General features: G+C 36.9%; 2 protein-coding genes across 2 annotated transcripts; both read left to right on the top strand.

Annotated features, from left to right (window-relative positions):
* Positions 1-835: 835 nt before the first annotated feature.
* LOC129278356 (uncharacterized) lies at positions 836-4,724 on the top strand. Its single transcript, XM_054914547.2, has 3 exons — positions 836-1,626; positions 2,164-2,342; positions 3,104-4,724. The coding sequence occupies exons 1-3, from the start codon at positions 1,519-1,521 to the stop codon at positions 3,228-3,230; spliced, it is 414 nt and encodes a 137-aa protein (XP_054770522.2). The 5' UTR covers positions 836-1,518; the 3' UTR covers positions 3,231-4,724.
* Positions 4,725-7,489: 2,765 nt separating this feature from the next.
* On the top strand, positions 7,490-12,221 carry LOC129277291 (periostin-like). Its single transcript, XM_054913489.2, has 5 exons — positions 7,490-7,830; positions 8,164-8,387; positions 8,712-8,898; positions 9,684-9,899; positions 11,070-12,221. The coding sequence occupies exons 1-5, from the start codon at positions 7,563-7,565 to the stop codon at positions 11,210-11,212; spliced, it is 1,038 nt and encodes a 345-aa protein (XP_054769464.2). The 5' UTR covers positions 7,490-7,562; the 3' UTR covers positions 11,213-12,221.
* The last annotated feature ends 4,575 nt before the right edge of the window (positions 12,222-16,796 follow it).

Below are 16,796 nucleotides of genomic sequence, written 5' to 3'. Positions count from 1 at the left end.
GATTATGTGGACGTTATAAGATCAAAATTTTGGTACGAAATTTTTAGGATATATTATGAAAGAAAAACAAAATAGACAAAAAGGAAAGAAATTGTGAAGAAGGCTAACGCCGACTGATGTCCTATGGAATTCTTTGTAACATTTTGATGATTTAGTTTGAATTATGATTGTTGCACGATTAACCTCCCTTGAAATAGAAATAACTTTGTACATCTGCACCCGGTGACACGACATTTGCCCCTGCGATAATTGCCCTGGGCTTAATTTCGTCTAAGATGGAGGGTTAGGGTTCGGGTTGCAATAGGGTTTTACGTTAGGTTTTGGATAGGATATAGTGTTAAACCCAGGGTTGAAGTTGGTCATTCGATTAGTGTGTGGAATTCAATAGAGCGGAGCAATGGTCGCCGGAGCAAATGTCATGGAATCTTGCACCCACCCTCATCCCTCCCTGTTTCTCATCTTCTGAATAAAAAAAAACACTGTAAAAATGCTTTGAAATGTATAAAGAAGGGTATGGTAGAATAAAACATCATGTGCATACCCAACATCGGGACGACAGTCATACTCGGCAACAAGTATTTTTTGATCCACCTGTTGTACTTTTGGTTGAATTTCCTTTGCAACTTAGTGGTGTTAAATAAACACTGGATAACCCAAACCACCGCCAACATTCGCTTATTTTTCACAGTCTATGTAATAAAGTGTTTTGTAACTACATCCCTGAAATACTACCAGTATAGAAAGTTTATATCTGGCACGTACTTCCTATTCATCATAAGACAATAAAAATTTAGAATCCCCTGTAATGGCACGCAAACCCACCAAAAATAATACTGGTACTATTGCAATTCAGGGGTAGGCAGTGTATTTTAATATTCAGAGGGGGAGCAAATGACCCCAAAGACGAAATAAATAAAAATGGGGATTTTTTTACGATCGTGATCCTTTATCTTGATCTCCAGTCCTTTCTCATATTTCATCTCCTTTCACAGCCTGTCTTCTTCTTGAGTCCCGTTTCCTCTCTTCATTTAGAAATATTGTTAATATCTTGAACACCATAGGGGCGTTCGACCCCCGCCCCGTGTGGCGTCGCCCCTGTTCCATTATGTGAGGATCGGCTAGCATGCTGGTATACCGATCATGAGCATACTGTGTGCCCCGGATTTTCCTACCATGCCGACCATCTTATTTTTCCTCTGAAAGCACTGCCTTCGCTTATCTTGATATTATTGTACCAGTATACATTTTCATTTTGTATCCTAGGTGTTCTATCCTTCTTTATTTTACTCTCAAGATTTCACTTTACTAGTAGCCCGACACCATTCATTTGTTTTTGGTCTTGATTATGCTCAAATTCTCCACCTCGTATTTGACGCAAGGTATTTGAAATTCATCATTCATTCGTATTCTGATATTCTTGACCGGTCTTGTCCGCTCTATCCTCAGCTTAAATAATAGGCCTACATTAAACACCGAACTTCCATTGTTTTTGGCGCCAAGTAAAGATTCCTGATCAACATGCCTCTCTGCATCTTCCATACCAACATTTCTTCCGATCGTATTAATGATGAGATTCATTCAAAGCTGTCGAAGATCATTTCGGAGTTGACGGGGTCAAACGAAGCGGTAAGTCGAACTCGAACCATTGTCTTTTTTGCTGTTGTTTCGGTTGAGGAGGGGGGCATCTATCCTCCAAAATTGATGAAAATAGTATTGTGTTTTGTGCAGAATATTTGAGTGTTGGAGAGGAGGGGGGGGGGGGGGGTGCGTTTCGTAAATTTTTTTAGAACTGAATAATTTGTCAATATTGTCATAATCAGTGAAATCCTTGGTTTTAATTGACTAAGATGCACTGGCATTTGACTGTTACTATGGTAACTTGAAGGAGAATGACAACTTTTCAGTAATGCCAACTTTCATGAAACGGTCGCTAAACCTCTTCCTTTTATAGGCCTATATGCATCTGTCTCCTCTTTCTTCCTTTCTCTCATTTTTCTTCTTCTTATTTTCTCATAAGCACTTGATGGCCGCCCCTGCCCCCCCCCCCCCCCCGGTGGTGCCGCCTCTCGCATCAATCAGTAATCAAGGGTATCATTTTTTTATTCCTAGTGAAAAATGTTGTAATTATTCCTCCAAATTTCCTTTCATTACTGCCTCTTTCAGTCCATCACCGTCGAGCTCCGGACTGGCAAGAACATGTGCAGGGCGGCTCAACCAGAAGCTGACTGGGGGTTCTTCGAGCTCCACGCCATCGGTCTTTCTGGAGATCCAGACTTGAACCGGGAGCGAGCGGGCAAGCTCTTGACGTTCTGCGAGACCGAGATAGGGTTACCTCAGACAAGGTGAGATCATTATCGTAATGACCCCCCCCCAAAAAAAAAAAAAAGAGGGGGCAGATGTGATGTATGGGCAACATTTATATTAAAAAAAAGGAAAAAAAGCTGCGAGAGAGCAATAATTTTTACCTTTTCAATACAAAAATCTAGATTTTGTGATAGATTTGACATAATATGCAGAAAATAATATCGTAGGTCTATGTCTCCCTTTTCCCTTTCTTTTCTTTATCTTCTTATTTTTTAATCTAAATTCTGTGATATATTTTGACATATCCAGATAATAATACAGTCCTATGTATTCCCCTTCTTTTCCTACTTTTTCTTCCTCCCTTTTTTCGCAGCCGTAAAAAAAGAAAATCGGGGGTCCATGGTCCAAAAGCCCCCAATCTGCAGGCCAGTGGGTGATACGAAATGTTCCCTGGGTTGGTGCCATAATTCCAATCGTAACTCTTTATGAAACGATCCCCCGATTAAGCCTTTAATATTTGTGTTGATATTATCTTGATGTTTCTTTTGTGTGCGTTGTTTTCGAATTCGGACGTCTGTTTACTCTGTAATGTCACATCAATGGTCATCATGTTATGTCGCTTGGCTATATGTCATTTCTTTTTTTTTGGTTAATATCAAATGTATTATTTTTGGTTTCATTTTTTATTACAAATTTAAATGAATTAGGCCTACGAAGCAATGAGAGTGTACGTCTTATTTTGTATAATTATTTTCCCCTTTCCGTTCTCTCCATCTCGCTCTTTCATCTTCTTCTGCAGTTGTTTCTTCATGATGCATAACAATGACCCGAAGCACATCGGACTAGGTGACAACAAGTTGTGTGCTGATAAACCGCACTTCAAGAACTACACACACATCGAGCTCTTCGATAACATGCGATCATAGCTATATTTATATACCTGAATAGAAAGAGGCGGCGCCGCAAGGGAAGAAGGGGTGGGGGGACCACATCTTTTTCAAATATACCTCGATCCCACTGCCGTGCTTTCCGTTACAAACTCCACGATTAGCCCTTCGTTGCTGATCGCGCTTTTTTTAACCATTCATTTTTTCTACACACTTAAAATGTTCGGAAACATACTGTCCACTGTGTTGGGTAATGTATGTTGGTAATATATATATATATTCTGGGCAATTACTATCCAAATGAGCAAATTTATTATCCAATTACTTATTTTTAATACCCAATATGGACAGATTTTAACCAATAGTTTTGTGGACAGTATGTTGCCCAGGGTTGGTTAAAAGTTAGGCATATTTTGCCCATCTATTTTAAGAGTGTTCGATCGATAAGATTGCCAAGACTGACCTGATAGGATCTGATACGACCACTACGAATACTCCACGAGTAAGATTAATCGTGGCGTGGGTCACGACAGTGGGAGCTATAGGTAAAAGATGAGATAATCATAGGCGGAACGAGGAAAGGGTAGGAAGAATAGAGAGTATCGGAAGAGAGGAATGGATCGTAGATTATTATCAAATTACCAGACCTGCATCTTTTGGTTTCATTGGGAAACAAAACGGCACCTTCTCCATGTAGCTCGCCTGTGTCGCCTTCCATGTGAAATAGAAGCCAATTCAATGGTTGATATTCATATCATTTGGGCTCAGATCAGTTGTCAATCTATATCTAGAATGCTCGTTGTATGAAAATGTTGAAATGAAAAAAAGAAGAAACGGATAATTAAATATAACATTGATCAATTGATTATGATGAATTAGAATTCTATATTTAAAAAATACTGAAAAGGATTGTGAAACACTCCTCGCATTCCACAGAATGTGTTGACAAAGATTCAATAACCTAATTACCATGGTAACTCCCATCATACTGATACAATTTCTATACAAGCTGGAATATTATATGAACTTTCGTGTGTGTTTTTCTTTGAGAGATCAAGAAGAGTTTAATCAAATGTTTTGAAAATTCTAACATCAATGTTCATTTTTTAACCAGTAAAATTATATTAGAAAGAATGCATTGCTGTTTATTTTGTAACATTTTGTTTGAAAATTACACATTACCTGATCCGTGCATGTTGTTAAAGCAGGCTGTAGGAAGCATGTTAAATTATGTAGATGAATTAATTTTGTAAAAATGAGTCAGGTCAATGTTTTTTTAAATATTTTTTTAAAGTTGATTGTGCTATAAATAAACCATCACCTCCCTCAGGTGAAAAAAGATGAAAAGTACACTTTTTATAAGGTATTGAGTAAAGAGAGTATTCTCACTTCGATTTTAAATTACATTAAACTCATAAGGTAGGTTATTATTTTCTATTTTGATGTTGTTATTCTCCTTCTTGTATAAATTGATCGATGCATTTTGTATTTAAAAAAATTTACAAATAAATGTGAGTGACATAAATACTGGAACTGATTTTTCATGGTCTTCCTCTCTCGTTGATTGTCATACTCCAGAGAGTGAAGGAATGAAGGAGGGGGGGGGGGTGAGTGGGTTAAGAAAATGTATGATATGGACTGATCGGACAGGGGACAGTGGGAATTGTGATCAAATCGGGGAAAAAAATCGGAAATAAAAACTAGCAAATGGCTAAGCAATTCATGCTCCCAAGAAACAATTGATTTATATCCCGCAAATGGAATATTGGTCGATTTAGTAAGAATATATATGTTGCCATGTCAACCTATTTCGTTGATAAGTCGAATTCGCCATGGTAAAGTAAAATATTTCGGCATCATATCAAGAAAGAGAGAGGGGAAGAGGGTGAGGGAGGGGAGAGGGGAGGGAAAGAAGGGAGAAGGAGTAACGGCAGGAATTGAGGGATGGAGCGAGAGAGAGAAGGGGGGGGGGGGTGAATGCAATGTGCAATGAGCTCCTCTCCTGAAATTCGATCTTCCAGGTTACTTTTCTACTCTTCTCCGCCCCCTGTCACTCTCTCTCTCCCTTTTTTCATCTCCTTTTTTCCCGTCCCTCTCATTCGCAGTAAATCTTTATTCTTCAGCTTTTCGTTTCACCCTCTCTACCTTTTCGCCTCTCTCTCTTTTTGTTTCTATCTCTAGCGGATCTAAGGGGGGGGGGGGCACAGCCGGCCCGTGCCCCCTTTTGAGAGGCACAATTAAAATTTGTAATGTAAAACTGCCGTTAAAACACAAGTGTCCCCCTCCCTTCTTTTTTTTTTTTGCTTGTCAAATATTTCGGTTGAAAACTTTTTTGGTCAATTTTACCCTTGGAAAAATGGGCCCCCCTTTTGGAAAATCCTGGATCCGCCCCTGGTTTATGCTGATAACATCTTTCGTCTGTTAAAAGGGAAGTTCACCCTTACAAAAGAGTTCATTGAAAAAAATAGAAGAAAATAATTTTAAAAAATTGCCGAAAATTTGAGGAAAATCCATCAAAGAAATAAAAAGTTATTAGAATTTTAATTATTTGATTTGTGACGTCATATGCGAGCAGCTTCCCCATATCGTATGGTAAAAGAAAATTAATGAAATGTCATTTTCTCAATTTTCTCAGAAAATTGAAAATGGTTTGTTGTACCTTCAGTATATCCAGGACCATAGACGAATCATTTCACACCTGTTCCTAAAATAAAAAAAAACGTCATCGCGAACCATTAAAGATTTAAACTTATGCATTTTATATAACATATGGGGCAGCTGCTCGTATATGACGTCACAAATCCGAAGCTTATAACTCTAATAACCTTTTAAATCTTTAATGGATTTTCCTCAACCTTCAACAATTATTTTGTATTATTTTATCTGCTATTTTTACAACAAACTTTTCTTCAGGGTGAACTTCACCTTTATTACTTTGATGTCTTCATTATTCGTACATTATTTTGAATTGTGCTTTTCATTAGTTCCACTGAAAAACAACATTGCGTCCATTAGCGGCTGGTATTTAACAGTAAGTTGGCCAAGTATGCCAATTGTAATAGCAACATGCCAATGCATTCAGAGTAGAAATGCAACACCTTCCTACAGTGTTCATTGATGTTCCATTCTCGTCACCCGATCTATGCAATAATGCACCCTGCTATGTCAGGCATGCTTACATAACATGCCAATCGTAATGAAAGAAAGGAAAGATCATTTTAACACACTCGTCCATAACTGCGCATTGGTTAAGGACATTGCTATGTCGGAAATTCTCGTGCAATTCTTTAAGTTCATCATGTATTATGTTTGTCTTTCCATGACTGTATTGCCATGATCGATTGCTGCATTTCAAGAACTGGATTCTTCTGTGACCTCACATGGTCCCCCGTAACACGTTTTGCGATGGATACTAAAAATGAAAAAAAAATCTAATTAGTTTCTGGTCAGTGTTTTGTTAGAGGAAATGCGGATATAACATTGTTTCTATGAACTTTAAATGATATAAAAAAGGAAAAAGATGTGTCTCTATAATTATGCAATCCGCTTATTCTTGCTTTATTGTTATTCCTTTTATTTCTTCCTTCTTCTTTCTCCCGTTTTCACGACTTGAAAAATCACAGAGGCGCCCTTGACACCGTCCCTGAATTCATTTAGCCTGATAATAATGGATGAACTAAAATGGAATCCAGTGTATCTGACAAGCATCTGGCAAGTCTTCAAGTTGTTAAGAAAACCTCTATGCAGATGGTATGCATCAATGAGCCTATACTGATGTAATTAAGGAGGTCGAATCCATGGTAGTAATTCAAGAGATCACTATTAGCATAGCAACATGGGACGGCGCCAGGGCATTTTAATAGGGGAAATGATAATCTAATTGTTATCTCATATTTTTCTCAGCTAAATAACAGAATAAAGAGCCTGGTTAAGATTTACACGACCTATATCATTCACTTTCTTCTTTTTTTTCTCCTCGTTTGTTTCCTTCCCTTTTTTAAACGCGACAATCATAGGGGGTGGTACCCCCTGTATCCCATGTAGCCGCCATCCCTTGACTAGCAACAGCTATTGATTCTGCATTCATGATATTAGGACAAAGAAAATGAATAGGCTTCAGGCAACTGTTTAATTGGTTAAAATAGTCCATAATCGGTTTAAATAGCTTGAATATTTTAAACATGCACTAATACCTCCAAAGAATCTTATAGGCCTATTCAAACAGCATCACATAGTGTGCAGAGAATTTATAGTTTTAAGGGTATAAATACAAGTGTTTTTCCCCTATCGGTACACCTTGTTGTCACTGCTGCCTTGCCACACGTCTCTCTGACTCTCGTTCTGTACCATCAAGCATCGAACAGCTTCAAAATGCAGTCTTTCGTCGTATTCTTGACCCTCCTCGTCGGGACTGCTCTCGCCAACCCGATGGCTGTCACGTCCGACGACCTGAAGCAACAGAACAGGGAAATCTCATCCAAGGAATACCTGAAACGAGTCTTCCAGGGCTCCGACGTTGCTCTTGTCGGAAGAGACAGCCAGGACATCGTCGAGAAGCTCAACGACCTCGGACTTCGTGAGGCAGCGACCATCGCCATGCAGGTCGATCTGAGGTCGATCATTAGAGACGGCGACGTTTGTAAGTTTTCCTAGCTCCAACAACCATCTTCTCTTCGAGACAATTTTTCAACCAATAGATCATACTGTATAGTACCGGTAACCAACATTACTTTAAAAAATATTTTAGTGTGCTCTTAACCAGCACCTCAAAATTGCAATGTCCTTTCAATAAATTCAACTTGCTAGTATTTCTACTAGAGACCGTTACAATATGTTTTTTGTGTGTCTGTAAATACGATAATTTTCGCTGCATTTTTATGGCCCGAATATTTGCGTTTCAACCGCTTGCAGATCTCACTTTTATTTTATTTTCACAATGACAATTTCATAAAAAATGTATTTTCCTATTTAGCATCCGTCACTCTGTGCATGCCCAGTGACAAGGCTGTCCAGAAGTGGAGGCAGGAACTCCCCGAAAGCCTTAGACCGGACAAGGAGGAGTCTTTGAAGAACCTGGTCAAGGCTTGGATTATTCCAGAAAGGATCGCATCAACGGAGATCAGAGACAACGAGAAGGTTCAGAGCCTGAATGGCGCCAAGCTGAGATTCAACATCTACCGTGATGGCGTCAAGAAGGTGATTCTGAATGCATGAAAACGTCCATTCAGACATTATGATCAAATCTTAAACATGATTGCACACTATTTTATTATTCACTATTTCATCATTACTATTTCGTTCTATGTTTAAATAATTATGATAGTAGTGATCTTATTGAAAATCCCCCTTAAATAAATGTAAATCTACACACTTTCCATACTTCAGTGTGTAAGAAAATGTATTCAATATAAATCGTAAATTAGCGGGTATTCTTGCAAGTACAAGAATTCATATAGATGAAGAAAAAATCACTGTATTGGTATATTGTAAAGAATAAAAATTCCTGAATTTAACTTTCAGGTGCTTACTGTTAATGGTGCTCCCATTGTTGAGGCCGATGTAACATTCGCCCAAGGACTCATCCAGGTAGTCGACAAGGTCATATATCCACTTCCGGTTGGTGACGTCATCGAGACCTTGCGAGATAACTTCATATTCTCCGTCTTCGTCGATTTCGTGCGCCAAGCCAACCTCGTAAATGAACTCGGTAAGATTAGTCACAAATATCAGGTCAATGATAAGTTTTGTTTTTCTTTCTATGTGAGACGGTGAGCACAAATACAAAGATCGAGACGTAGATTTTCTTTACATGAAAATTGTAAAAATTTTCTCCAAGTAAATTGGGGTTTGATTGGCCAATTAATCCAAATGTAATTTAGCATTAATTTAATTCTTTTATCTATAAAAATGATAGGTGTCGTGACGTGTATCGAGCTCGTAGTTTTGTCACCAACATCCGATTTTCGTGATATTCACTGTGTTTTGCAGGATAAGATTTTATGCTATTATATAAAATAATTGCCGAAGAAAGTCTTCCTGCCCTTTCTGGTGGAAAATGTTTTGAATCTTTTGATTAGGACAAAAACTATACCCAATATAGGTATCCGAACCATTTTCACAAGTCTATTAAATGGACGCGCAAAATTTCTTTTGACAGCCAAAAAATAAGATAATATTAAATTATTGGGAGACTTTCGGTTTTAGAAAACGACAATGAACCATAATGTGACTCCACCGTACGTTTCGGAGAGCCACACCATTTGCGCTTTTAAAAAACCTATCTGTTCGAAATTTCATAGATCATATAGGTAACATAAATCCTATACCATGATTTAACACAATTACTTTATATTCAGACACTCGTGAATTATGACACTTTGTGTTGGTAATGTCAGACCTCGACCAATCCACCTTTTCACTTGATCTACTCGTGTAATATATTGGGAATATATTACTCTAACTATTCTTACATAATTTTGTGGCATCCTCCAGAATCGGACCCCATCACAGTTCTTGTACCAACCATCGACGCCTTCCTAGAACTCCCAATGGATGTAGTCAACGACCTCGATCGCGATAGCGAAAAACTTCGCAACGTGCTCAAATACCACGTGATCTCTGACGTCAGATATTCTGCCTCGTTGTCGTCTGGACAACGCATCCAAGCTTCAAATGGAAATGATATTTTCATCACCCGAGACAATGATGGTAAGATACTTTCAGTCGACCCCCCCCCCTTATTTTTTCTTCTCGATATCTGAAAATTTACACCTTATAATAGGCCCACGATCTCTATAGAGGTTAATTTAGGTAAAGTCCACCCAAGATGTTAATGTAATATCGAGAAATCTATTCAAAATTCGCACAAGACTTAAGATATCATCAAATTCGGATGGAAAAAATCGACATTTTAACTAAAAATGAAATTCCACTCACAACTCTGAAGGGACGTTGATTGCAACGGGGACAAAACAGTACCCTGGGCCTGGGCACGATTTTTACAAGGGGGTGCTGGTTTAAAAGCTCCACCCAGGGAAATCTTGGGAGTGTTTCAGCTCCCCCCCCCCCCCTTCATTGGTCATGTTTACAAAATACCACGAAATATATCGAAAAAGGGCGATTAGGTCATATTTAAAGGACAAGTCCACCCCAATAAAAAGTTGATTTGAATAAAAAGAGAAATCCAACAAGCATAACACAATTTCATCAAAATCGGATGTAAAATAAGGAAGTTATGACATTTTAAAGTTTCGCTGAATTTCACTAAACAGTTATATGCACATCCTGGCTGGTATGCAAATGAGGAGACTATGACCGTCATCCACTCACTATTTCTTTTGTATTTCATTATGTCAAATATGAAATATTCTAATTTTCTCCTCATTGGCAAGTGATACAACGATTAATTTCTCCTTGAACATGTGGCATTAGCATTGTTTAATACTATATGTTTCAGTCAAGTTGGTCCTTATTGTCAAATCTCTAAAAAATGAAATATTGTATAATTCAAACAATAAAAAACAAAAGAAATAGTGAGTGATGGACATCATCGACTGACTCACCTAGTTGTGCATATCAATGTTTTGTGAAAGATAAGCGAAATTTTAAATGTCATAACTTTCTTATCTTACATCCGATTTTGATGAAATTTTCAGCACTATGCTAGTTTGAATTTTCTCTATTTATTCAAGTCAGCATTTTCCTGGGGTGGACTTGACCTTTAATTTGAATACGCATTGCCAATTGACCGGGCCACATATCACTTCCTCTTTCAAATCCAAATTTTTCTTTATTTCTATTGTTTTCCGCGTTACAAGCGTAGTTGTTCCAATAGTTTTATTCTCGTTTAACCCTTGCATTTTTTTTTCTTTCTTGTAGATCAAATTTTCCTGAACACACTGGCTGATCAATCAAAAAACCCCGCAAAAGTGATAGAGCGTGATATCCCCACCACCAACGGAGTCATCCATGTCGTCGACCGGGTCCTTCTCCCGCCTCAAAAACACTTCATTCTCGTTTAACCCGACCTGACCAGTGATACAGGACTGTACACCTGTATAAATAAGCACATCCAATCCCAATATATGATTTAAATAAAATATATTTCAAAATAATCGAATGATTCTGTATTCAAATGGCAGAAATAAAACTACTCATTTTCTATATTGCAAAACCCAAGGGTCATGATTATTCATTGAATAATTTGTATCGGTGTAATCCATTATGGTGTGTTTCAAGAAGCTTACAGGACAAGTCCATCCCAACAAAGTTGATTTGAACAAATATAAAGCATAACACTGAATTTCATCAAAATCGGATGTAAAATAGGAAAGTTATAACATTTAAAAGTTTTGCTAAATTTCACAAAACAGTCATATGCACATCCTGGTCGTTATGCAAATGAGGGGACTGATGACGTCACTCACTTATTTCTTTTGTATTCTATTATATGAAATATTGAATATTTCAATTTACTCATTGAAAGGTGAAATAAGTTCTTCCTCCATGAACATGGGGAATTACAATTGTTCTAACATTTTACGGTTCAGTTAAACTGGTCCTTATTGTTAAATCTGTAAAACTGGAAATATTATGTATTTCAAACAATATAAAACAAAATAGTGAGGGACATCATCGACTCTCTCATTTGCGTGTTGCCGAGTTGTGCATATAACTGTTTTGTGAAAAATATGCGAAAATTTAAAATGTCATAACTTTATTACTTTACATCGGATTTTGATGAAATTTTCAATGCTATTCTTGTTTGATTTTTATCTAATAATTCAAATCAACAATTTTCTGGGGTGGACTTGACCTTTAATTATGTTCAATTTCAAATCTATCACGGCACACCTTACGACTGTTCGCGATCCGATTTTGTAACAAATCGCATTTTGCTCATTTTCTGAAAATGAAATTGAAAAGATTGCAAGCCTTTATTTTGGAGTAAGATATTCCAAGTCTCAATATTATCATCAAATTCCCGATTTTATTCTGAAATCGGGTCGCAGACCAATCTTAAGGCGTGTGGTCGCCTTTAATTTTAAACGTGATTGGGCGTTGCAAGATATTTAGCCGACATTAAAATCAAATAATTTGCCCCCTTTTCTTATTGACAGATGAACGCAAGTTTCTTGAAACATTAAAAAAAAGTGAAAATGCATTTCGATGTGTAATCATGTGAAGCTGTGTAAGATTCCCAGAATTCTATTGCTTTCTCTTATATAATAAGCCAAATGAAACAACTTGGCACCCAATTTTAAGGGTCATCAGTCATGCTCCATTTATAAAGGATAGGTCCACCCTAAATTGATTTGTTATATTATATTTTTGTAGAATACTTAGAATACATAATTTAGATATTTAGGTATCTGTATAGAGATTAGCTCATAAGCATAGCTTATATGTGAATAACCTCCCCGAGAGAGAGAGAGAGGGGGGGGGGAGACAAAGAGGCAATAGTCGCTATTTGCTTACGGAGACTTACTAATAACAGAACAAGAAACAAATAAGATACAGAACAAAGATAAATTTAACGATAATTATAACAAAACAATATCTTAAACAGGGACGAAAAGGGGAAAAATAAACAGATAAATAGAAAAAGGACATAATATCAATGAAAAAGACATAAGTTCTACTCTGAGAGGGAAAATAAGAAAGGGGGTTTAAAGACCTCTGTAGGTTTTAAATAAGACAAGTTTCATTTTTTTAAGAATGTAGAGAAGGGCTATTTTTTTAAATATTGCCGAGGGAGTTCCAAAATCTAAGACAATCGGACATTAATTTAGTTCTAAAACGGGGTAAATGAAATTCGTTAGATAGTCTAATAGGGTAATTATGAAATTACAGATTAATGAGGAGACGTAGGATCCAAATTAATACACTTGTATTTCGTCAAATTTAAACACTTATATCTTTAGCAATTTGCTATAAAAATTAATATGAAAGATAAGATAATTAAAATCACCCCTTTGAAAATGAATTCTGCTGATCTGGGGAATCAAAGGTGTCATGAAATAAGTGAAAATAAAAATTATTATGTAATAATTTATACGTGTCAGTGTGTGTGAGGGTATGTGTGCGCGCGCGTATGTGTATGTGACTTGGTATCTCAAATCTTAGGCCTACAGAAATACAAATCGGCTGACGTGAACCAGTATTCAAATTATTGTTTACTCAGACATGTCAGATGTTTTGTCTGTTTGCCAAACATTTTATTCTATTATTTGGGTAGTATAGATGTTTTTCAGGATTGTGATGCCCATCAGAGGCGGATCCAGGATTTTCCAGGGGGGGGGGGGCATATTTTCCAAAAGGAAAAAAATTAACAAGCAAAACAAAAAAAAAGTCTTCACTTTCAAAGGGGGGGGGGGGCACACTTCTGTTTTAACGGCATTCTTACATTACAAATTAATTGTGCCTCTCAAAGGGGGTGGGGGGGGGGGCAAAGCCGGCCCGTGCCTGGATCCGCCAGTGATGCCCATTATATTTTAAAGAACTCTATCTGGATACGTGACTACAGATTTCTAGCGAAGTTGCCACGAGTATTGATGGCATATTTTATTTCTGCTCTTGTTTGCTGCCCTCTTTCGGGTTGTGGCCACTGAGACGTCTGGGGCGTGGTCGGTATCTGGGAAAACTTCATTCCCATTTGAATTATTTATTAGATTTTTACGTTAAATTATGCTATTTTACATCTCCTAAAAAAAAATTTGGTAAATCATTGCTGTTTTGAAAACGGCATTGGTTTGACAATGTAATCAGTAACTCAATGTAATTGGAATATGGGAAAGGCCTATGAACAAATTATTCCCCGCTTTCACAATGCCAGGATAACCCCCCATTTACGCCAGTGTATTAAAATGATGTTTATCTCGTGATGGAGCGGACATTAAACCTTTGCAACGAAGCCAAAGGCAGGAATTTGTCGCTGTCAGATACTTGTAAGAATGAAAAATGAAAAAAAAAAAAAATAGAATGAAAAATTAGGCAAATTTAAGCACTTCGAATGCATTTTTAGATGAAGAAAACTTTCTGTCTTGATTTTGAAGAGTGTGTGTATTTGAGGGGGTGGGAGGGGGGGGGGGGGGGGGTGGAAGTCACCCCCTCTCCTAAAGGGGGGTGGTCACTGGCGTAATGGGGAGGCCTGGGGGCCATGAACCCCAACATTTTTCACGACAAAAAAAGGGAATTGAAAGAGGTGAAATATATTATTTTCTGAATATTATACCTAAATTTATCATAAACTTAGTTTTTTTGTAAAAAGGTCAATTTTTTTGCACGCTTGCTTCACTCACTCTCACTGACTTTTTACATTTTTTTTTCTCTTTTCTTCTGACCCCTCAACAATTTTGGCCCATAAAACTAAAAATGATATGTACCCCATCCCCCGGGATTTACCCCAGTCATCATCTCCATCTCCATCATCATCTTCTTCTTAATTCTCCATCCTCTTCATCTTCTTCATCTTCTTCATCTTCTTCATCTTCTTCATCTTCTTCATCTTCTTCATCTTCTTCATCATCTTCATCTTCTTCATCTTCTTCATCTTCTTCTTCATCTTCATCTTCTTCATCCTCATCTTCTTCATCTTCTTCATCGTCTTCATCTTCTTCATCTTCTTCATCTTCATCATCTTTTTCATCTTCTTCATCTTCTTCATCTTCTTCATCATCTTCATCTTCTTCATCTTCTTCATCTTCTTCATCTTCTTCATCTTCTTCATCTTCTTCATCTTCTTCATCTTCTTCATCTTCTTCATCTTCTTCATCTTCTTCATCTTCTTCATCTTCTTCATCTTCTTCATCTTCATCTTCTTCATCCTTTTCATCATCTTCTTCATCTTCTTCATCTTCTTCATCTTCTTCATCTTCTTCATCTTCTTCTTCTTCTTCATCTTCATCTTCTTCTTCATCTTCTTCATCTTCTTCATCTTCTTCATCTTCTTCATCTTCTTCATCTTCTTCATCTTCTTCATCTTCTTCATCTTCTTCATCTTCTTCATCTTCTTCATCTTCTTCATCTTCTTCATCTTCATCATCTTCTTCATCTTCTTCATCTTCTTCATCTTCTTCATCTTCTTCATCTTCTTCATCTTCTTCATCTTCTTCATCTTCTTCATCTTCATCTTCTTCATCTTCTTCATCTTCTTCATCATCTTCTTCATCTTCTTCATCTTCTTCATCTTCTTCATCTTCTTCATCTTCTTCATCTTCTTCATCTTCTTCATCTTCTTCATCTTCTTCATCTTCTTCATCTTCTTCATCTTCTTCATCTTCTTCATCTTCTTCATCTTCTTCATCTTCTTCATCTTCATCTTCTTCTTCTTCATCTTCTTCATCTTCATCTTCTTCATCTTCTTCATCTTCTTCATCTTCTTCATCTTCTTCATCTTCTTCATCTTCTTCATCTTCTTCATCTTCTTCATCTTCTTCTTCTTCTTCATCTTCTTCTTCATCTTCTTCATCTTCTTCATCTTCTTCATCTTCTTCATCTTCTTCATCTTCTTCATCTTCTTCATCTTCTTCATCTTCTTCATCTTCTTCATCTTCTTCATCTTCTTCATCTTCTTCATCTTCATCATCTTCTTCATCTTCTTCATCTTCTTCATCTTCTTCATCTTCTTCATCTTCTTCATCTTCTTCATCTTCTTCATCTTCTTCATCTTCATCTTCTTCATCTTCTTCATCTTCTTCATCTTCTTCATCTTCTTCATCTTCTTCATCTTCATCATCTTCTTCATCTTCTTCATCTTCTTCATCTTCTTCATCTTCTTCATCTTCTTCATCTTCTTCATCTTCTTCATCTTCTTCATCTTCATCTTCTTCATCTTCTTCATCTTCTTCATCTTCTTCATCTTCTTCATCTTCTTCATCTTCTTCATCTTCTTCATCTTCTTCATCTTCTTCATCTTCTTCATCTTCTTCATCTTCTTCATCTTCTTCATCTTCTTCATCTTCTTCATCTTCTTCATCTTCTTCATCTTCATCTTCTTCTTCTTCATCTTCTTCATCTTCATCTTCTTCATCTTCTTCATCTTCTTCATCTTCTTCATCTTCATCATCTTCTTCATCTTCTTCATCTTCATCATCTTCTTCATCATCTTCTTCATCTTCTTCATCTTCATCATCTTCTTCATCTTCTTCATCTTCATCATCTTCTTCATCTTCTTCATCTTCATCATCTTCTTCATCTTCTTCATCTTCATCATCTTCTTCATCATCTTCTTCATCTTCTTCATCTTCTTCATCTTCTTCATCTTCTTCATCTTCTTCATCTTCTTCATCTTCTTCATCTTCTTCATCTTCATCTTCTTCATCTTCTTCATCTTCTTCATCTTCTTCATCTTCTTCATCTTCTTCATCTTCTTCATCTTCATCATCTTCTTCATCTTCTTCATCTTCTTCATCTTCTTCATCTTCTTCATCTTCTTCATCTTCTTCATCTTCTTCATCTTCTTCATCTTCTTCATCTTCTTCATCTTCTTCATCTTCTTCATCTTCTTCATCTTCTTCATCTTCTTCATCTTCTTCATCTTCTTCATCTTCTTCATCTTCTTCATCATTTCTTCATCTTCTTCATCTTCTTCATCTTCTTCATCTT

Source organism: Lytechinus pictus, chromosome 15, assembly GCF_037042905.1.
Source record: "Lytechinus pictus isolate F3 Inbred chromosome 15, Lp3.0, whole genome shotgun sequence".
In the NCBI taxonomy this organism is placed as follows: domain Eukaryota; kingdom Metazoa; phylum Echinodermata; class Echinoidea; order Temnopleuroida; family Toxopneustidae; genus Lytechinus; species Lytechinus pictus.
The sequence above is the reverse complement of the archived record's forward strand: the minus strand, read 5'-3'. Positions and strand labels throughout refer to the sequence as shown.

Coding starts and splice junctions, on each gene's coding strand:
- LOC129277291 (XM_054913489.2), top strand. CDS start 7,563: ATGCAGTCTTTCGTCGTATTCTTGACCCTCCTCGTCGGGACTGCTCTC. Junction 7,831..8,163: donor CATTAGAGACGGCGACGTTT/GTAAGTTTTCCT, acceptor TTTCCTATTTAG/CATCCGTCACTCTGTGCATG. Junction 8,388..8,711: donor ACCGTGATGGCGTCAAGAAG/GTGATTCTGAAT, acceptor TTTAACTTTCAG/GTGCTTACTGTTAATGGTGC.
- LOC129278356 (XM_054914547.2), top strand. CDS start 1,519: ATGCCTCTCTGCATCTTCCATACCAACATTTCTTCCGATCGTATTAAT. Junction 1,627..2,163: donor TGACGGGGTCAAACGAAGCG/GTAAGTCGAACT, acceptor TGCCTCTTTCAG/TCCATCACCGTCGAGCTCCG. Junction 2,343..3,103: donor ATAGGGTTACCTCAGACAAG/GTGAGATCATTA, acceptor CTTCTTCTGCAG/TTGTTTCTTCATGATGCATA.